Here is a 23461-nt window from a genome sequence, read left to right as displayed (position 1 = left end):
ACAGTAGGTCTGTTTTGATATAATTACGACAAAATCATTTGAGGGTTTCAAGTAGGGAAGACACTTGACTTACTTTTTATTCCTTTAATGTTTTAAAATACTTTATTTTGAAATAATTTTGGATTTACAGAAAATTTTCACAAATAATAGAGAATATTCCCTTCACTCAGCTTGTTGTAATGTTAACTTATGCAGCCCTAATAAAATGATCAAAACCAGGAAGTTAACATTGGTATAATACTAATTATAGCTAAACTGTAGGTTTTATTCAAATTTGGTATTTTTCCACCTAATGTCATTTTTCTATTTTAATATCCAGTCCTAAATACCACACTGCATTTAGTTGTTCTGACTCCTTAGTTTCTTTCTATCCCTGATAGTTCTTGCACTTTTCTTGTCTTTCATGAATTTGGAAACCATTAGTGAGTACACTAGTCAGTTACTTTCTAGAATGTCTCAGTTGGGATTTGTCTGATATTTTCTCATGATTAGATTGTAGTTACGTATTTTTGGTGAGAATAATATGACTTACCTTTTAAAAGGATCACACTACTTTGGAAAGGGAAGAAGCAAGGAGATTACTTAGGAGACTTGTTGTAATAATCCAGGTGAGGCTTGGACTAGGATTTGTAAAGGTGGTAAGAATTTGAACTGAATGGGTTCTGATTAGAAAAGTTTGAGAACTATTGCTGTAGCATCAACTGTTTAGGAGAAGGAAAGGAAGAAAGGCTATAACAGATATATTAGAAAAGAAGTTTTTTGTTGTTGTTTTTTAATGTTGTTTATTCTTTCTTTTATCTTTCAACAACTTGACCATTTTAGAAGCTAGTAAAGCTAACTAGTATTTGTTAGTCTTTGTTGCTATATTTGCATTGAATTTGAAGTATCATAAAGCCAAGCATTAAATGGGTGGCAATAGCTTTTCCTTGGACCTTAGGGAAGTAAAATTTATTATGAGCTGCCAGCCCCATTCTAGCACCTGTCTTTTAGTCCTTTTGACTTGCCACTTGTACACATTATCTTTCTGGAATTTTCATTGGTTTCTTATTATGTAAAGTGACATCTGCTTCAGGCCCTGAAAGAGTTAATAAGGACTGGGCTTATTTTCCTGCTGTAAGTAACTAGAAGGCTGAACAAAATATGATTCATTTGTTCTCAGACGTTGGACAACAGACTGTGCATGATGTGATTCCCAGAGACAGAAAAATAAGTGCAGTGGATACCACAATTCCCCCAACTTTCTGCCTGGAGATGCATTCCAGATCACATTGCAGGAAGGGCAGTTGCAAATAGAGCAAGTGGAAACTGCAGGTTAGAGTTGCAGAAAGAAGACTGCTGCACAGAAAATGATGATGCCTTTTTTGTCTTTGTTGTATTAGGGCCACACATATGTAGGGTGAAATTAACAAGTCTGGGGGGGAGGGGGGAATGATCAGGGAACTATAACCCGAACAGTTCCCATTGCTCACACAGGATGGGTTCTGACCAACTGGAATGGCAGGGCATTTAGTGGCAACTCCAGAGGAGTTAAAATATCCTTGAAACGGTTATTCTAGGCCCATCCCAGTAAAGCTTAAAAAGAGGCCTATGGGGGGTCAACTGATGAACAAATAACGGCCTGTTAAAATAAAGCCCAATACTTTTTTAAAAAACAACAAGGTTAAGACACTCAACAATGTAACATTTGTAATGTTTATTATCAAATAAAAAATGGTTAGTATGCCAAAGAAAAAAATGAGTCATAACTAAAAGAAAATTTAGCTAATAGAAACAAATCTAGAAATGACAGAGGTGATAGAACTGGCAGGAAAGGACAATAAAACAACTATTACAAACATTTTCAAGTCCTTAAAACAATGAGGAATGGAATGGAAGATGTATTAAAGAACCAAATGGTGGAACATATAGCAATGAAAAGTACAATATCTGAAATTTAAAATTTACTGAATAATCTTAAAGGCAGATTAGACCCTGCAGAAGGAAAGGTCAGTGATTTTAAAAATAACAATAGAATGTATCCAAAATTAAATTAAATAGGGGAAAAGACTGAAAAAATTAAGAATAGCGCCTCAGTGGTCAATGGGATAATATTAATTGATCTACCATACGAAATTCCAGAATGGAGAGGAAAAAGAAGGAATAATTGCTTTTTGGAAACAAGAAAAGTATAAGCCCTTAGATTCAAGAAGTCCAAAAAGTCCTAGGCAGAATAAACACAAAACCATTGTCAGGTATGTCCTAATCAAATTGCTGAAAACCAGAGATAAAGAGAAGATCTTGAAAGAAGCCAAAGACACATTATGCACAGAAAAAGAAAAGAATACTACTCTAGATTCTTGTTAGAAAGTATGAAGGCCTGAGACAATGGAACATCATCTTTAAAGTGTTGGAGGGGAGCCCGTTTTTTTTTTTTTTGTTTTTGTTTTTTTTCATTTTTAAGGTTTTAGTTGAATTGCCTTGTATTTAATCAATTAGTATTAAGTGTTCATGCTACATACAACCTCATGACACCCAGGTGTGTGGGCATCTGTGAAAGCAGTGCACAGATATAGTGAAATCTCTATCCAAATAACAATGACATTTTTCTCAGAACTAGAACAGAGAATCAAAGGGCACCTTTATCCCTTCTACGGGTGGGCCACCTGAGGGCCTTTCCACTGTGCTCACTTGCCTGGTCTCCTGCTATGTCACGGGCTTCTGAATTCTAAGCAGGTTCTTTCACAATATTTGTTTGAGACTTTGTTTCATTTCTTTCATTTCTTGATAGAATGAATAAACAGAAAATGAGTAAGGATAGAGATGACTTAAACAATAGTATCAGCCTAATGATATAAAATCTTAAGAGGTAATTTAGAAGGTAACTATCAAACGTGGTGGATATTGTTTTTATTTTCATGACATCTTTCCAGAGACTATCTTATGGTCTATTGGAGTGATTCAACCTTTTTAAAAAATTGAATTATAATTGACGTACAATACTATAGTAGTTTCAGATGTACAGAATAGAGATTCAATATTTTATACATTATAAAATGATGACCACAATAGATCTGGTTACCATCTATCACCATGCAAAATTGTTACAATATTATTGACTATATCCTGATGCTGTACATTACATCCCCATGACTTATTTATTTTGTTACTGGAAGTTTGTACCTTTTAATGTCCTTCACCTGTTCGCCAATGCCCCCAACCGCATCCACTATTTTCTATATCTATGAGTCTGTTTTTATTCTGTTTGTAAATTTTGTTTTGTTTTGTTTTTTAGATTCCATGTATAAGTGAAATTATATAGTGTTTGTCTTTGACTCATTTCACTTAATGCAGGTCCATCCATGTTGTCACACAGATGGGAAGATTTCATTCTTTTTTTATGGCTGAATAATATTCCACATTGTTTCTATACCACATCTTCTTTGTCTATTTATCTATCACTGGACACTTGGGTTGCTTCCACATCTTGGCTTTTGTAAATAATGCTGCATTGAACATAGGGAAACTATATCTTCTCAAATCAGTGGTTTTGTTTTCTTTGGATAAATACCCAGAAATGGAATTGTTAAATCATATGGTAGCAGTATTTTTAATTTTTTGTGGACTCTGTACTGTTTTCCACAGTGGCTGCACCGATTTACATTCCCACCACCAGTGCACAAGGGTTCTCTTTTCTCAGCATTCTTGCCAACACTTGTTATTTCTTGTCTTTTTGATACTAGCCATTCTGACAGGTTTAACATTGCTTTGATTTGCACTTCCCTGATAATTAGTGATGGTGAGAATCTTCTCATGTGCCTGTGTGTATGTCTTTTTTTGAAAAATGTCTATTCAGTTCTTCTCATTTTTAAATCAGGCTTTTTAGTTTTTTGTTTTTGGATTGTATCAGTTTTTTAATATATTTTGGATAGCAACCTTTTATCAGATGTATCATTTCCAAGTATCTCCTCCCATTCAGTAGGTTGCCTTTTCATTTTGTTGATGGTTTCTTTTGTCACACAAAAGCTTTTTGTTTGATGTAGTTCCATTTGTTTATTTTTGCTTTTGTTTACTTTGCCTGAGGGGAAATATCCAAAAAAGTATTTCTGAGACTGATGTCAAAGTGTTTACCACCTATTTTTTTTCTAGGAGTTTTATGGCTTAATTTCTTACATTTAAGTCTTTGATGAATTCTGAGTTAATTTTTGTCTTTGTATAAGATTTTATTCTGGTCCAGTTTTATTCTTTTGCATGTGACTGCAGTTTTCTCAACACGATTGAAGAAACTGATTTATACCTTTGTATGTTCTTGTCTCTTTGTTGTAAATTAGTTGACCATTTAAGGGTAGGTTTATTTCTGGGCTCTCTTCTACTCCATTGAATATTTGTCTTTTTTCCATCAGTGCCATACTGTTTTGATTACTATGGCTTTGTAGTATAGTTTGAAATCAGGAGCATGTTACCTCCAGCTTTGTTCTTTCTTCTCTCTCAAAATTGCTTTGGCTATTTAGGATCTTTTGTGGCTCCATATGAATTTTGGGATTATTTGTTCTAGTTCTGAGAAAAATGCCATTGGTAAATTTGGTAGGGATTGCACTGAATCTGTAGAGTGCTTTGAGCAGTATGGACATTTTAACAATATGAATCCTAACAAGCCAAGAGCATGGTATATCTTTCCCTTTGTTTGTATTGTCTTTAATTTCTTCCATCACGGTCTTAGGGTTTTCAGAGTGCAGATCCTTGACCTCCTTGGTTAAATTTCTTACCTATTGTATTCTTTTTAATGCAGTTGTAATGGGATAGTTTTCTTAATTTTTTTCCCTGATAGTTCATTATTAGTGTACAGAAACACAACGGATTTCTGTGTGTTAACTGTGTATCCTCAAATTTACTGAATTTGTTAGTTTTAATAGTTTTTTTTTTTTTTTTTTTTTGGTGGAGTCTTTAGGGTTTTCTATGCATAATCATGTCAACTGCAAATAGGGCAGTTTTACTTTCTTTTCCATTTGAATGCCTTTTATTTCTTGCCTCATTGCTGTGGCTAAGACTTCTAATACTACTTTGAATAAAAGTATTGAGAGCAGGAATCCTTGTCTTGTTTCTGATCTTAGAAGAAAAGCTTTCAGCTTTTCACCCTTTTATTGTTAAGTATTATGTTAACTGTGTGTTTCTCAAATATGGCCTTTTTAATGTTGATGTACATTCCCTTTATACCTACTTTGTTGAGAATTTTCATCATAAATAGATGTTGAATTTTGTCAGGTGCATCTTCTGCATCTGTTGAGATGATCTTGTAATTTCTGTCTCTCGTTTTTTTAATGTGTATCACAATAATTGATTTGCGGATATTAAAACATTCTTGCATCCCTACTTGGTTATGGTATATGATCCTTTTGATGTATTGTGGAATTTGGTTGCTGATATTTTTGTTGAGTATTTCTGTGTCTGTGTTCATCAGGGAAATTGGCCTGTAATTGCTTTCTTGGGGTAGTATCTGTCTGGTTTTCGTATCAGGGTAATACTGGCCTTGTAAAATGGGAAGTGTTTCTCTTCAATTTTTGGGGATAATTTGTGAAGTATAGATATTATCTCTTCTTTAAATATTTGATAGAATTCACCTGTGAAGCCATTTTGTCCTGAACTTTTGTTTGTTGGGAGGTTTTTTAAAGATCTGTTTTAGGGGTGCCTGGGCGGCTCAGTCGGTTGAGCGACCGACTTTGGCTCAGGTCATGATCTCGCAGTTTGTGAGTTTGAGCCCCGCATCGGGCTCTGTGCTGGAAGCTCGGAGCTCGGAGCTTGGAGCCTGGAGCCTGCTTTGGATTCTGTGTCTCCTCCTCTCTCTGCCCCTCCCCAGCTCACACCCTGTCTGTCTCTCTCTCTCTCTCTCTCTCTCTCTCTCTCTCTCTCTCTCTCAAAAATAAACATTAAAAAAATTTTTTTAAAAAAAGATCTGTTTTATTCTTAGAGTGTACATGAGTGGGGGAGAGGGGTAGAGAGAGGGAGAGGGAAAAAGAGAAGATGAGTGAGAGAGAGGAGGGAGAGGGAGGGAAGGAGGGAGGGAGGGAGGGAGAAGAGAATATCTTAAGCAGACTCCATGCTCAGCATGGAGACTGACGCAGGGCTTGATCCCTCGACTCTGGGATCATAATCTGGGCCAAAATCAAGAGTCAGGATGCGCAACTGACTGAGCCACCCAGGCACCACAGGAGTTTGTTGTTGTTTTGTTATTTTACTGATTTTATTTCCTCATGATTTGTAATTAGTCTGTTCAGATTTTCTATTTCTTCATGATTCAGTGTTGGAAGATTGTTTCTAGGAATTTATCCATTTCTTCTAGGTTTTCCAATTTGTTTGTAAATAATTGTTCATAGTATTCTCTTAACATCCTTTATGTTTCTGTGATATGGGTTTTTTTTTTTTCCTCTTTCATTTCTGATTTTATTTATTTAGGCTTTCTCTTTCTTGATGGATCTGGCTAAAAGTTTGTCCATCTTTTCAGAGAACCAGCTTTAGTTTCATTGACCTTTACTTTTTAGTTTCTATTTCATTTATTTTTGCCCTGAACTTTATCATTTCCTTCCATTAACTTGGGGCCTTTTTTTTTTTTCTTTTTTTCTAGTTGCTTTAAATGTAAAATAAGATTGCTTATTTGAGATTTTTCTTGTTTCTTGAGGGAGGCCTGTATCACTACGAACTTCCCTCTTAAAACTTGTTTTGCTGTGTCTCAGATTTTGGGACATCGAGTTTCTATTTGCATTTGTCTCAAGCTATTTTTTGATTGCCTACTTGATTTCTTTATTTGACCCATTGATTGTTTGCTCTCCACGTATTTGGGTTTTTTTCAGTTTTCTTCTTGCCTTTAATTTCTAGTTTAATATAGTTGTGGTTGGAAAAGATACTTGATGTGATTCCAGTCTTCTTAAACTTATTGAGACTTGTTTTGTGGCTTAACATGTGATCTATCCTGGTGAATGTTCCATGTTTCATGTTCCATGAAAACAATGTGCATTCTGCTGGTTTGGAGTGCAGTATTCTGTGCTCTGTCTCACCAGGACTGGTCCAGTGCAGCAATATGATCTAAGCTTTTCTGTTAAGCATCCCGTTGATTAGGTATTCCCAACTTGTACATAGATATTTACAAATCACACATATATGCTATTAATAGCATATTGCACTCCCTAAAATATATCAAAAATAGAAAAGTAGAACATTCTTTTTTAATATTTTTTTACATTTAACTTTTTAAATCACTTTTTTGTAATTTACCTATTTAAAGTCACAGCTATGCAACCACCATCTCAACTTTCAAACATTTTAATCACCCCAAAAAACAACTCTGTACACCTTACCCATCACCCATTAATACCCTTCTCCCCCCAGCCCTAGGAGACCATTAATCTACTTTCTATCTGTGTAGATTATTCTATTCTGGATGCTTTATACGAGTAAAGGCATATAATATGTGGTCACACATTGAACAAATGTGAACGTGTTCAAGGTTCATCCCTGTTGTAGTATGTATTAATAATGCATATACATACTAATACAATAGCATATAGTTTTAATATAAAATACTTAATTTTACTTAACCATGAGGAACACTTGATTCTCCAGGAAAAAATGCTCTTTTTCTATGTATGTCCACTTTCCTTCCCACCTTTCCCACGTATATACCGTTCCCATACCCCTAGAATACACATATCTCAGTTGTATATTTGTAGATGCGTTCCCAGAATTGAGTGATAATATTGCCTTTGAAAAAGTCTCCACACGCTTTTAAAAAAGATTCAGGAAAAAGTGCTCTCTTTTAATTTAATGCAAGCAAGCCCCAGAGATCTGATATTGCCTATCTTATTATCAACATTTAAGAGTGGGGGAGAGGCAAGAACAGTTTCCAACCACAACTGTATAATGGAGATAACGATTTGCCTGGCTGTTTCTAGGCCAGTTATACATTTAGCTTTCTTCAGAAGATTCCCAGAATTCCCTTAGCTGATACCAGAAAGGATTTATTCTCTGGTGGAAAAGTGATATCAATTACAGTCGTTTAAGCAAACCTTTTGTTAGTTCTGTTGATTAGCGTAAGGATTACAGCATAAGGATTACATATAATATTAGATTTGGCTCATGTGAATTTCATACGTATTATTACACATTACTTAATGAATCTACATTTACTTTTTTTTCTTGACCTACCTCTTGGACAGCCAACTGGGAATAGGGAGGTGGTCTTGTTCATCTCTGTATTCCTGTTTTCCTTGGATAGGCAAATCACTGGCCCTCAATAAATGCTTAACAAATTGAATTCCAGGTTGTTTTTTAAATTTATTAATATCTATATAAACCAAACTTGATCATATTCTCCAGAATTATAGCTGATGTGTGAAAAGATACTCATTAGTTATATATATTGGTGATAAATTATTTCAAAAGAGATCGCTGACATTTGGTTCATATAGGGGAAGTACAGAAGATTTTGAGCGGTGTGCCAGTTGTATCTCCCTAGTTGTTAAGAGTTTGAAGAATGTGGTCTTAATGTCTCACTCTTAAGTCTTTAAATTTAACAATAAAAATAGGAATTACTTGCAGTCAACAGAAATTAAAATTAACATACTTTCATAGACCATCTTCTATACCACAACTTTTTATAACTTAATAGTTTTGTAATTTCCAAAATTTATCTTTTTGTTTAGGTTTGTTTTCTTTTTATCAAGTATTAAGTGTTTTGTCAATCTATAACATAGATCGTATTTTATGTATGATTGATTCTTTTTAGCATTTTAATATAAACTGTGACTGTATTTAAAATTGGTAGGGGGTATTAGGGGCGCCTGGGTGGCGCAGTCCGTTAAGCGTCCGACTTCAGCCAGGTCACGATCTCGCGGTCCGGGAGTTCGAGCCCCGCGTCGGGCTCTGGGCTGATGGCTCAGAGCCTGGAGCCTGTTTCCGATTCTGTGCCTCCCTCTCTCTCTGCCCCTCCCCTGTTCATGCTCTGTCTCTCTCTGTCCCAAAAATAAATAAACGTTGAAAAAAAAAAATTTATAAAATTGGTAGGGGGTATTAGATCTTTATTTGTATATAATTCTAACTGTGTGTAAAGTGCTTTTTGACTTGGGTTCTAATCATTATCAGCCTAATAATGAGAATCATAATAATACAGACCATAACTGCTTTTTATTACATAGTTTCATCATTTAATGTCAGAGTCGCTAAGATATTATCTCCTCCTGCCTTTTATTTTTTTTTAAATAAAAATGGAAAAATGTTTCTCTATTGTTTATTCCATTATTTATTCACTACTTCTAGTTTGGATAGTTGAGAAGAGGTAGAAATAATTTCTGTACTCCGTTTTTTCTACTGAATCGAACAAGGACAGTTGAAGGTAATAAAACTGACATCTGCTTATTGTATTAGTAAGTACTCAATGATATATCGTAGTTCAATAAAGTAGAATAAAGTAGAAATGCAAATCCATAAGCTGTCTGAAATTTTAATGCACTGCTTTAATTGAATGCTGTTAATTATTTATTTGAATTCATTATCAAAAGTTAAATAAAAATTTAAAAACATTAATGTATGTACAATTTTTTTTTCTTTTTCCCAGACAGATAGTGATTATGTACACAGTGTTGTAGCCAACCTGGAGAAAGAGTAAGTTGTTAAATATGAAAATGATCTTTTAGTTACTGTTACTTCTTGGCTTTTTGCTAAAAGAAAATGCTTTCTTTTTATAGTTCCTTTCTCTGTGAAGTTCATTTTTCATTGGGCCATCTATAATTGGTCTTTAACCTTATCATAAAGTAGGTGCATATATGTCCAGTTTTCTGATGGTGGATAAATTGGTGTATTTCAATATAGAAAAGATTTGAATGTCCTACATATATGACCCTATCCAATAAATTCTTAATCTTGAAGATAGTGAATATAGAGAGAGTCTGTTGACCAAGAAAAAAGCTTCTGCTGTCAGGGTAGATAGTCTTGCAGCAGTTTCAAACCTCAGTGCTAAATTATGGCTGAATCTGTACTGTTTTGCAAAAATTGAGTAACAGTTTGCTGTGAGCAAGGCACTTAGCAGGTAACAGGTGAAAATCTTAGTAAGTTTCAGATATTAGTGTTTATATCATCTTCATAGTTTTAATAGTGATATCATAAAACTAGTCTTGATAAGGGTTTCTTCACTGAGTTTTATGTTTTTGCCCCAAAAATGTATCTTTAACTTAAAAAAGACAAAAAGAAGCAACAATTACTTGCCAACTCTAGATTTAAAATAATGCAGCCCTTTCTTTGTCCATCAAAATGCTAAAACCAGAGATTTTAAAAAATATATGCAGAGTTCAGAATTGTGCATTTGTTAGATTTTTTTTTCCCTCAAGTGCTTGATTTCTTGGCAGCCTTTATATAAATACAGTTTAGTATAGCCTCCTTAAATATAGGAACAAGGCAGTAACTATTGGCCCCTCCTCCCACAGAGCACGTGGACAGGTCTCTGGGGCTTAAGCTGTGATTTGTCAGTTCTCTTTCCTCAATGTATAGGGAAACCAAGCCCAGAAAAAGGTACATTTAAGCACAAAGGACATATGTGCGAAGGCAGGTAGCTGAGCTGCACAAGAATTTTGTGGAGATTGGCAAAAACTAAATAAGGGAGAATGCAAATGTGAAAGAAATTACATTTGAGTTAGTAAAGCTGCTTATAAAAACCTTAGAACAGATTTTCTCAACCTTGGCACTGTTGACCTTTTGGGCTCGATAATTCTTTGTTGTGAGGAATGTTGTATGCATTGTAGGATATTTAGCGGCATCCCTGGTGTCTCCCCACTAAATGTCAGTAGTAGTACCCACAGTTAGGACAACCACATTCCTCCAGACATTGCTAAGCGTCTGCTTGGGGGCAGGATGGCCCCAGTTGAGAAATGACTACTTTAGAATGACATATAATCTATAACTCGCAACTAAACCTTTCTGAAAGTGGAGTAACTGGTTTTTGCATACATATATAGAGACACACAGTCAATAGTTTATTTTTTTTTTCAATTCTCTATTTTCTGTGATACCTTGATTTGATTTTTAAAAATTCTGATACTTTTTAGGAATATAGTATCTGCAGTTGGCCCAGGATTTCTATGCTTCTCTAAGAATAGTAGCATTTTACACTGTTTTTAAAGCATTATTTAAAAAAAAAAAAAAAAAGCAAAAAAAAACCCACCAAAACCCTTTTGTTATTGGAAAAATTTGCATTTTCTGGCAAGTAAAATCAATGATGAGCTACTTCACTGAAGACACTGTGATGTGACCATTACAGTATACGTTACTGATGTGTTTTATGTTAAGCACAGTAAGTTGAGCATTAAGATAAAGGGGCGCCTGGGTGGCGCAGTCGGTTAAGCGTCCGACTTCAGCCAGGTCACGATCTCACGGTCTGTGAGTTTGAGCCCCGCGTCGGGCTCTGGGCTGATGGCTCGGAGCCTGGAGCCTGTTTCCGATTCTGTGTCTCCCTCTCTCTCTGCCCCTCCCCTGTTCATGCTCTGTCTCTCTCTGTCCCAAAAATAAATAAACGTTGAAAAAAAAAATTTAAAAAAAAAAAAAAAAAAAAAAAAAAAAAAAAAAAAAAAAAGATAAATAAAATCCCACAGAACTTAAATGACTCAGCTATCCTTTCTCATGGTAGATTTTCTAAAGAAATCAGTTCTGGTTTGGTGGAAATAATATCACCTCCTGAAAGCTATTATCCTGACCTGACAAACTTAAAGGAGACATTTGGAGACTCTAAAGAAAGAGTAAGGTGAGCCTGTGTTAAGATCCCCCACCCTTGTGAGTATGATACATAATAAATGTAATCCTTATTTATTGAAATGTACCACATTTTAGGGTTGAGCTAATTTGTGAGAGCTAATGAATTTTGGTTATTTTATTGGAAATTCTGATGAGAGGTTGAATTTGGTATGCTCAATAACTTGTATAACTGCTTTTCTGTGGTATAACTTTTCTTAAGAGTATTTTCAATAGAATTCAGAAGCTAGTTCATATAGAAATCAAATGTTTGTATGCAAAATAAATGAGAACTGATTCAATGAAAGTGATAAAAACAATAATACTGTTCTGCAGAATTATATTGTAATAAATGTATTTAGTCAACTGGATTTATTTGTCTCTGACTCTCTCAAATTGAAGGACTTAAAACTTTCAATGTGTTATTAAAAACATTGTAATCTAAGAGACATTGACATTAGTTTTGGATTTTCTATAGGCAGAAAAAAAGGAAAAATACAGTTTTGGGAAGAGACTTACTGTGTTTCTTGAGTGAATTTTTCTGAAAGATATGTCCACATAGTTGGTTGTCTCAATAAATATAATTTTAGTTTTAAAAAATTTAGGGTTGAATTTGGTAAAAAAATTTTAAGTCATCTCATTAAATTCAAAACAGTTTATAAAGTATATTCTGGAGAAGTTTACTTATTATTTAAACCTTTTATTTTTTTTAACTAGCTTTTACAACCACTTTTCTTATTCAACATTAGTCTGTTTCTGCAGGCTACCAGGAATTCACTGAAAGGACTTAATATTGTAAACCTTAATATGTTTTGGGGTTTTTAAGCATTCAGTACAGTATTTATTAATTTTCACCTGTATGTAAAGCACAGCCCTGGTCACCAAAGCAGTGATCCCCGAAGTATAATTTTTGAAGCACGTTTCCAGAGACATTAAAATGTTAAATTTGAAAAAAGGTCCTATGGTCAAAAAAGTTTGGAAAATATTGGACTAAAAAGTTTTTTTCTTTTTTAAGTTTATTCATTTTGAGAGAGAAAGAGAGAGAGTGCCAACACCAGTGGGGGAGGGGCAGAGAGAGAGGGAGAGAGAAAGGATACTAAGCAGGCTCCGTGCTATCAGCACAGAGCCCAGTGCAGGGCTCAAACTTAGGAACCTCACAGTTCATGACCCAAGCCTAAGTCAAGAGTCGGACATTTAACCGACTGAGCTACCCAGGCACCCCAAAAGTTTTCCCCAACAAATGTATTGACTATTTCAGTGCCTCTAATATATTAATATGTCTCCAGAAGGAGAATATATGTGCTTCCCTAATTTACTTGACACTTGACTTCATTTTTCCTCAGGATGTCTTGAGGATTAGTGTTTTGGGGAATATGTTTTGATAAAGGCTTCATTAGAGAAAAGTGAAGTCTCTTACATGCTCCTCTACATGTGTATGTATGTGTGTGCCTGTATCTGTGTATCTATGGGTAGATAATTTGCATACATGTATATTATATATTGTGCATATACGTGTGTGTATTATAAAATATCACAACATACAATATGTACTCTAAAATATTTACACCTAATCTTATTTTGCTAAATTTGAGTCTGATTCCTAACTTATTTTTGAAAAAATTTTTTCAGATGGAGAACAAAGCAAAACCTGGATTATTGTTTTCTAATGATGTATGCTCAGGAAAAGGGAATATATTACATTCAGGTAAGTGTGATTTTTGTTTTCCTTTCATGTTTTTCACACTTTTGAAGAAGTAGTATCAAGAGTATATGTTCATTGAAACAGGAAGTTTGGAAAGTGTAAACCCTCTAAGATGTGTATGTTGATAACAATATATCAGAAAGCAGAAAGGTCTGTCATAGTCACTGATAATGTGGGCTCTGCATTTCCATTCTCCAGTTTAGCCCAACACTAGCTTTCCAGATAACGGTGTGACAGTGGGTGCGTCACTCACCTCTTCTTCTCTCATCCCGCCATCTCTGCTCTCATTCTCCCTCGCTCTACTGCTAAAAAGAACTAAGGTTTAGTTACTTGGCAAAATTTAAAGAAGGATTTTTTTACAGGTTTTTTTTTTTTTTGGTGGTCTTACAGTAGGATAGGTTTTTTGTTTTTGTTGTTTTGTTTTTTGCATGCTACAGTACATTTACATTTATATTGAAGATAAGAATAAGTTTATTATGATGTGGGTTTTAAGTTAGCCAGATAGGCAACAACTTAAATAATTCTAGGAAGCTCTTATTTCTTCTAAATCTCCTTCTCCTTAGTGACGTTACAATTGGAATTTCATTTCTTTAACCAAAGGTCTTTATTCCTTGTTCATATGCAGATACTGCACACTATGCCTGTCATTTTTTTTTTAGTTAAAAAGTTTTTTATTAGATATTTCCCTGGAAGTATACTTTGATTGATGGGAGTGGTAAAAAAGGGGCTCTGGGTCCCTTAATCAGAAAGGAAATAAATGGTTTGCAACTGCTGGCATAGGTTTGGGAGGGAAGGAAAGAAGGAAAAGCCTCCTATCACCTGGGAAGGCCGACTTACTGAGGACAGACTTTGTCTCCTTTGACATTTTATCTTGGGCCACCTGTGTTCAAATGTGCATGATGAACCTTTTTCCTTGGTTCTCAGGCTGGGAAATGTAAATGATGATAGGGTCAGAATATGGCATTGTATGTAACAGTATACAAGAGTTATGAGTGTAAAAACATGGTATCCTAAAATTAGTACATTTCCTTTAAATGTCTTAGAGAAGTCTTTAATTTCAAAATAATAACTTCAAAACATTTTATTAAACATGTCTCCTATTATTGTAGTGGAAGCTTGCTGTTTGTTCTAGGGCCAATATATATTTACACTATGACCAAGAACTTTATAGAGAGAACTTTAAAAAATGTAGTTATATTGCTTTTAAATTTTATTTTAAATTTCTCTCTAAGGAAAGAATGGAATCTTAAAGCCTTTTTTGGTGTGGAGTATAGGAAAAGTAAGCATTTAGGAAATTAAGGAAAGGATGTGGTTAAGAAAGAGGATAAGGAAAACTTTAAGCAGGGCATGTATATATGGTGTTATAACAACAGTAGCTGTGAACTAACATTTATTGCACACTTACACCATGTGTCATGTATTGTTCTTTACAACTTAGACTTTACACATATTAACTCATTTAATACAACTCTTTTTCACAAGAGCAAGATCATACTGTACATACTGTCTTGTAATCTGTTTTACTGTCGTTTAGCATATTATAGATATCTTTACATGCCAGTAATTACAGACTGGAATAATTTTTAATCTCATTGAAATATCATTATTCAGATATCATAATGACCTTACTGTTGGTCATTTAGATTGTTCCTAACGTTTCAGTTGTGTCACAGATGAATCCAGTGAACATTCCGGAAATTACCCAATTTTCCCAAAAATCATGCCTCCAAAAAGAGGGAATAGCTTTACATTGAATTCTTGACATAATTTCATTTTACATAGAATTGTCTCAGTGAGTTCATTATAATTTGCAAAATATTGTGGGAAGGGGCACCTGGGTAAGTCGGTTAAGCATCTGACTCTTAGTTTCAGCTCAGATCATGATCTCATGGTTTGTGAGTTGGAGCCACGCTGACAGTGCTGAGCCTGCTTGGGATTCTCTCTCCTCCGCCCCCTCTTCCCCTCCCCTGTGCATGCAGGCACATTCTCCCTTTCCCTCTCTCCCAAAATAAATAAAATAAGCTTAAAGAAAAAAAAAGTACTGGTGGGGAAAACACATTAGCCTGAAAAGTCCTCAGTTTAATACTAGTTTTGAATGTTTGTGAAGGATAGAAATCACCTGGCAAAATTGGAGAAAAATTAATGTGGGGAAGGAAAGACATTCAATCCAGACTTGATAATTATCCTAGGTGTATGACTTCATGAAATGTATTTATTTATTTTTTATTCTTTTGTTTTTAAATATGAAATTTATGTCAAATTGGTTTCCATACAACACCCAGTGCTCATCCCAACAGGTGCCCTCTTCAATACACATCACACACCCTCCACTCCCTCCCACCCCCCATCAACCCTCAGTTTGTTCTCAGTTTTTAAGAGTCTCTTATGTTTTGGCTCCCTCCCTCTCTTTTTTTTTTTCCTTCCCCTCCCCCATGGTCTTCTGTTAAGTTTCTCAGGATCCACGTAAGAGTGAAAACATGGTATCTGTCTTTCTCTGTATGACTTATTTCACTTAGCATAACACTCTCCAGTTCCATCCACATTGCTACAAAAGGCCATATTTCATTCTTTCTCATTGCCACGTAGTATTCCATTGTGTGTATAAACCATAATTTCTTTATCCATTCATCAGTTGATGGACATTTAGGCTCTTTCCATAATTTGGCTATTGTTGAAAGTGCTGCTATAAACATTGGGGTACAAGTGCCCCTATGCATCAGCACTCCTGTATCCCTTGGGTAAATTCCTAGCAGTGCTAGGTGTATGATTTCATGGTTGTATATGCTGGAGTATGTCCTACCCAGGTTTTTGAGAGAGTGCTTTTAAAAAAGGCAGTAGGGCACCTGGGTGGCTCAGTTGGTTAAGCATCTGACTCCCACTCAGGTCATGATCTTGCAGTTGGTGAGTTTGAGCCCAATGTTGGGCTCGCTGCTGAAAGCATGGAGCCTGCTTCATATCCTCTGTCCCCCTGTCTCTCTGCTCCCCCCTCACATGCTGTATCTCTCTCTCAAAAATAAATATTTGGAAGAAAATAAATTTTAAAAAAAGGCAAAAGAACCAGAGGTTACTCTGTGGTCATCACAGGCATACTCCTAAAGGTGGAAAAAATGTCACCCGTGCTAATGTTACATTTTGGCTTGAAATGAAGTTTCGTGTGACAGAATCATACACTTTCATAAAGTCCTGTATCACAGACGACTTGGAATTGAAGACCATGTCTTCTGGAACACTTGTTGGGTGATTCAGGTACTTCCTAGATGGCGCTGAGTAATTCCTGCTGTATCACGTAACAAGGCACAGTATGTCTAGTTGACCCACTTGTATTGATGCTGACACTAATCAGTGGGCTTGGTGGTGTCAGCCTCATCTGTCCTTTATAAAGCTTCCCAGCAGCCACTCCTCTGATGTCCACATTCTTTGATTATTTTTCCCCAGATCAGTTATTTCATTAGAGGTGCTGAGTGATAATTTTCTAATTGTGTAATTTGTAATGTTCTTAGAAGTTGAGTTCATCTGTAAAGAACTTTTCCTCAACTCTTTGGTTACCTTGAAAAATAGTTCACAAAGGAAAGGCAGAATAAATGCCTATTCTTTCTCTTCATTAAATTTCAAAGGTGGTATCCTAGAAATCACCAGTGGCAGTCATTTAAAAAATATTGTTCTGAACGCATGGATTTTTAAATATATTTGATTTGCCTCAGACCTTGCAGTCACTATTCATATTGAGGCTTACACTGGTACATCATAAGCTGGTGGGAATCTCTTCAAATTGGCTCTTGTAGTCCTTCAATGTAAGTTTAGTAATCTTAGATCATTTCTTTGCTGACTGGCACAAGATTTGCACATTTTCTATGGGAGATCTAGAATCAGCCATTTCTCTAAGAAGCTCTTTTCCATTTAGAAGCAAATAGTATTTAGGACCCCAATCCAGGTGCTCGAGATGCTTATTGCTGTTATGGTGTCTTTGCTTCCAGGCTAAACTTTTAGCAAGGGAAAGAGTATTTTATTTTTCAGGAGAAAAATCTACAAGCTCATATTAGTATTCCCAAATCAAATGAAGATTTGGGGGTTTTTACTTGACTTTTTTGAATTTATACATGTATTTCTTTTACATTGAAAGTCTTGGTTTTTAATCACATTATCCTAATAATATTATTCTATAGTATAGCTGAAATACTTACAAAACAATGACACCATTGTCACTACTATTAGACTGATGAATGTGATTTAAATTTTCTTTGTGCTTCCCCCCTTCTTAGAATATATACCAATATGGATATATTGTCAAAATACTATGTTTTAAAATAACTGGAAATAATTCTTTATACTGTCTGATCATGCTGCCAAATTGATATGAAATTTGGTTTGTTTCATTTTGTATTGTTTTTAGCATTTTTTATCCTTTTTAGTTGTAAAAAAAACTTTCCAAAATCATAACTTATATAAGATACACAGAAGTCTCACTTAATTTAATTTAATTTAATTTTATTTTATTTAATTTAATTTAATTTAATTTTATTTTACTTTACTTTTATTTTATTTTATTTATTCTATTCTATTCTATTCTATTTATTTTGAGAGAGAAAGTGAGGAGCATGAGTTGGGGAGGGACAGAGAGAGAGAATCCCAAGCAGGCTCCACACTGTCAGTGCAGAGCCTTGAACTTACAAACTGTGAGATCATGACCTGAGCCGAGACCAAGAGTTGGATGCTTAACCAGCTGAGCCACCCAGGTGCCCCAGAAGTCTCACTTTTATCCCTGTTTCCTCCCTCTCCCATGGGTAACCACCACTAATTTTTTCTTTTTATACTTTTAAAATTTTTAAGCAAAAATATATATATATTTTTTCTGATACTGCATTTGCATACTATAAAAACAATATTTTGCATCTTGTTTTTTAGCCTCCCTCTGTAAACTAGTGATCACTAATGAGATGTAAGATTTTATTTTTTTTCTTAAATGTTTGTTTATTTTGAGAGAGAGAGTGAGTGGGGGAGAGGCAGAGAGAGAGCAAGAGAATCCGAAGAAGGCTCCATTCTATGAGTGCAGAGCCTGATGCAGGGCTCAAACTCACAAACTGTGAGATCATGACCTGAGCCGAAGTCCAAAACTTAACCAGCTGAGCCCCCCAGGCTCCCTGAGATGTAAGATTTTTTAAAGAATGGCTCTTGCCTTGACAAAACACTGATGTCAGAGAAGTACATATGTTCACTAAAAAACCTGTACATAAAGGCTTATAGCAGCTTTTTTCATAATAGCCCAAATCTAGAAACAACCCATATGTTCTTCAGCCGGTGAATGTTACACAAACTGTGTCACATCTGTACCACAGAATACTAAATAATGAAAAGAAACAAACTATTGATACATAGCACATCTGGGATCTCAGGTAATTATGGGCACTTTAAAATTGAATCTTAAAAGGTTGCATACTGTATGATTCCATTCATGTGGCATTCTTGAAATGACAAAGTTGTAGAGATGGAGAACAGACTATTGGTTACCAGATGCTGGAAGTGGGGAAGGAAGGAGGTGGCTGTGAATATAAAGGGTAGCGGTAGCACAAGAATTCTCACGATGGAACTGTCTCCCAAAAACTACATGGAACTAAATACATACACGAATACATACACAAACCTGAATGCATGTAAAACTGGTGAAATTTAATAAGGTCATCAAATTGTATCAGAGTCAGTTTATTGAGAGAGAGAGAATCCCAAGCAGGCTTGACCTGAGCCGAAACCAAGAGTCTAATGCTTAACCAACTGAACTACCCAGGTACTCCAAGTTTTTTTTATTTCTTTAAAAATTTTTTTAATGTTTATTTATTTTTGAGAGACAGAGTGTGAATGAAGGAGGGACAGAGAGAGAAAGAGACACAGAATCTGAAGCAGCTCCAGGCCCTGAGCTGTCAGCCCAGAGCCTGACATGGGACTAGAACTCATGAACAGTGAGATCATGACCTGAGCTAAAGTCAGACACTTAACCAACTGAGCCATCCAGGTGCCCTTCCAAGAAGTTTTTTTTAAAGTGAAGTTGCTTATATATAGAAATATTGCATTTCGATACACTAATAACAAAGTAGGAGAAAGAGAAATTAAGAAAACAATCCTGTTTAGAGTTGCACCAAAAAGAATAAAATACCTAAGAATAAACTTTCACCAAGGAGGTGAAAGACCTGTACTCTGAAAACTATAGGACAGTGATAAAAGAAATTAAAGATAATACAGACAAATAGATATTCCATGTTCATGGAATGGAAGAATTAATATTGTTAAAATGTCCATACAACCTAAGCAATCTACAGATTCAGTGCAATCCCTATCAAAATACCAACAGCATTTTTCTCAGAACTAGAACAAATAATACTGAAATTTATATGGAACCACAAAATACCCTGAAAAGCCAAAGCAATCTGAAGAAAGAAGAACAAATCCGGAGGTAACACAATCCTAGATTTTAAGATATACTACAAAGCTATAGTAATCAAAACAGCATGGTATAAGCCCCGAAATAGACACATAGATCAATGGAACAGAATAGAGAACCCAGAAATAAAAGCGAAGTTGTTTGATGTGAGAATGGAACAAAGCAGTTTTCCTAATTTAATGTAAAAATGTAAATTTATGGGGGCGCCTGGGTGGCTCAGTTGGCTAAGCGTCCAACTTCGGCTCAGGTCATGATCTCACAGTTTGTGAGTTCAAGCCCCACCTCGGGCTCTGTGGCGACAGCTCAGAGCCTGAAGCCTGCTTTGGATTCTGTGTCTTATTCTCTTTCTGCCCCTCCCACTTGTGCTTTGTCTCTCTCCGTCTCTCAAAAATAAATAAACGTAAAAAAAATTTTTTTTAAATGTGAATTTGTGTATGGTAACCAAAATTAGTGTATTGAATTTCAAATAGGCATTTGACTATTTCATCTACATCTCTGTGCATTTAAATAGCTTGTTTTTGAATTTACTTATTAGAATAATTTGGAATTGCCTGATGTTAGGGATCATCTTTCCTTGGGGTATAGATAGTATTTAGATGTGTGTGTAGGCACCTCTTTTTTTCAGAAAGCAAGGTTAGGTGCCAGTATAGCTCTGTGCTTTGTCTGGTTTTCCCTCCAGCTTCCCTGAAGCATAAAACATGCCTTCCCTGTTCACTGATGTATTATTCCCTGGGTTTAGTATCGTGTCTGGAACACAATAGAAGCTCAATAAATATTTGGTGAGTCATTATCATGTCTTTCCAAGTACTCCTACTGTTTCTTCACAGATAGGAAGAAGAAAGCTTGTAGGACTTAAATACCTGAAAAATATAAATACTAAAATAAGTGAAAATTGCTTGGCAGGTAACTGGAAGTGATAATGTGACATTAAGAAAAGGAAAAAAAATTTTTTCAAGGTCATTAAAATCATCTTGTGACTTAAAATTTTTATGAGAGGAGATTCTGGGGAGGAAGTCTTTGCATATGCTTGTGATCCTTGATCCTTTGTCAACTCCCAGTTGAATTGGTAAAAATCCCAAGTGTGAATAACACATGGGCGAACTGTGTGGAATTAACTGGCACTCTGAATTGCTACAGCTTCTTAAGTATTTTGAAAATAACTTTTAAAATACAAAAAGTGAGGGGCACCTGGGTGGCTGGTCAGTTAAGCGTCCAACTCTGGATTTTGGCTCAGTTCGTGATCTAACGGTTTGTGGGATCGAGCCCCAAGCTGTTAGTGAAGAGCCTGTTTGAGATTCTCTCTCCCTCCCTCTCTCTGCTCCTACCCCGCTTGTGTGTTCTTTCTCTCTCTCTCTCTCTCTCAAAATAAATAAATAAACATTAAAAAAATAAAATACAAGAAGCGAGCTTTCAGGAATCTATCCTACAGAAATGAAAACAGTAATATGTAAATATAAGCAAATTTATTACATCATTGTTTGCATTGGCAAAAAATGAGAAATAAGCTAGATGTGTGTCTATGATCAGGAAAGAGTTGAATGAATTGTTTCACATTGATAACATGGAATGTTATGCATTTAGTAAATATCAACCTGGAAAGATATTCATGATATATTAAGAGACAAAAGACAGTTTGATAATATGATCCCTTATTATAAAAACGTACATGTGGATGGGCAAGTGTGTGTGGACCTTTTTGTGCTGTGTGTCCATATAAGAGGTAGCAAATAGATGCACACCCAACTTTTAACATTGGTTACCTCAGCTAGCAGGGTGGAGGGCAGAGAAGGAAAGCTGCAGGCTTTTTCTTTGACCTCGAACAAGTATTATATAAAAATTAAAAAAAAAATTAAAGGCTCACAAAAATTCTTCTCCTTTGAAAAGTAAAAAAGGATAGTGTGAAGTCATGTTGGGTGCTCAGAAAGGACCAGAAAAGAGTAATTCGTGGAGTGGTGCTGTGATCTCCCATAGTAACGGAGTGGTTTAGGTGACTTGCTATGTGTGCCTCTTCCATTTTATTTTCCTCGTTTTCTTTTAATAAAATTTATTTTTATATTTTCATCATTTTTGACCATTGTTTTCTTGATTTGTGTTTAAAAGTATGCTTGAGTTTTCTTATAATAAAGAATGTCCTTTAAACCTGCCATCTCTTTGATTTATTAATCTGATCAACTTTCTTTAGCTTGAAGATGATATTATTGTCAAACAGAATTACTTTAACACTATAAAAAATTTTGCACTTCAACTTTCTTCTGAGGAATGGATGATACTAGAATTCTCCCAGCTGGGCTTCATTGGTAAGAAAAGTGTCAGATTTATCTACTTTTCAGAAATAACTGTGACTTTTGTAATGGTAAACTAATTTCTTTTACCTTCAAACTGTCTTTTTTTCTCTGGAAATCGATTGCTTTTGAGGAAATTTAATTTAGGTAAACTTCCATGTATAAAGTGATGAAAATCAACCCAAAATAGTATTTGGGTACTTGTAAGGTTGTAATATTTGCTGTGGAGTTCTCCAGGCAGCCCTTCTGGCTTCTTGTGTACACACGTAAAGCCTTCTGAGCATGTCTGATTTCTTCTCTGACACCTCCAGCTCCCTGTTTATGGCCCAGTGCTTTTGCAGCATTGGGGTTCTTTTAAAAAGAATGCCACACTAAATGTTTTCTAGTATGAATACCTAGTATTTGATGTAGTACTTGACAGTGATTCATTCATAATCATTTGTTACTTTCATAGACAAGGTTCTCATTGAAAAATTTTTTCTCACTAAAGTTCATAAATTATACAATTAGGATATGTTTAAAGTTGAAGAATTTCAGGAAGTTTACAGGTTTTAAGAAACAGGATAAAATTTCACTTCTTGTAGTACTTTAAATATTAGAGGCTAGGCCTTTGACCTTGTTGATCATTTATCTCAAAACTTAAGAGTCAGAAACATCTTTGTGAAGGTTTCAGTGAAGGCAGAATTGGAATGCCTTGTTTTTTGCATTTATTTATTAGGTTAAATGTTTTGTTTGTTTGTTTGTTTTACCTAAACCTAAAGGATCCTTAAGTTCCTTTTTTTCTAATGGGAAGAATGTTAATAAGACACAAAGGAAAAATCTCTGACTTGCTTCTTGAGCCAGTAGTTGTATGATAGATTTTGTGATGGAGAAAGTCAGGAGTTTCGTAGTTGTGTGACAACCCAGAAATGTTTAGCTAAAGCAAGTTTGTTTGCTTTTGATAAGACAAGTAGGGAAATTATTCATAATGATTTGTATTTGAGAGCACAAACTTTATTTGTTGTATAGATTTCATTTATTTAAGCCATTTTGTTGCTTGGTTTCTTTATGAAAGCTATTGACTGAGAATGTTTTTTTCAGGTAAAATGTTTCAAGCACCAGACCTCACTCTGATTGTGGAATTCATATTTATGTTCTATAAGGAGAAACCCATTGATTGGCTCTTGGACCATATACTCTGGGTGAAAGTCTGCAACCCTGAGAAAGATGCAGTAAGTTAATTTCTTATGAGGGTGGATGTAGGAGTGCTGACCACACGGCCTCCATCTTTGGCCCATCATTGTGTTCACGTTCACTCTATCACCT

The 23461-nt window shown here is 35.2% G+C and overlaps 1 protein-coding gene across 5 annotated transcripts in view; it reads left to right on the top strand.

The window, feature by feature from the left end:
* MGAT4A (alpha-1,3-mannosyl-glycoprotein 4-beta-N-acetylglucosaminyltransferase A) overlaps nucleotides 1–23461 on the top strand; it is a 122553-nt gene that overhangs the window by 78268 nt on the left and 20824 nt on the right. For all 5 annotated transcript variants that reach the window (XM_086701284.1, XM_086701285.1, XM_086701287.1 and 2 more), the window contains exons 6-10: nucleotides 9581–9627; nucleotides 11642–11755; nucleotides 13372–13447; nucleotides 22057–22171; nucleotides 23237–23367. In XM_086701284.1, the coding sequence (XP_086557410.1) occupies nucleotides 9581–9627; nucleotides 11642–11755; nucleotides 13372–13447; nucleotides 22057–22171; nucleotides 23237–23367 (483 nt within the window). The remainder of the gene's footprint in view (nucleotides 1–9580; nucleotides 9628–11641; nucleotides 11756–13371; nucleotides 13448–22056; nucleotides 22172–23236; nucleotides 23368–23461) is intronic.

Source organism: Puma concolor, chromosome A3 (genome assembly GCF_028749965.1).
Source record: "Puma concolor isolate L17-30 chromosome A3, mPumCon1.1.hap2, whole genome shotgun sequence".
NCBI lineage: Eukaryota > Metazoa > Chordata > Mammalia > Carnivora > Felidae > Puma > Puma concolor.
Note: the sequence above shows the minus strand (reverse complement) of the source record. Positions and strands in the feature narration are given on the sequence as shown.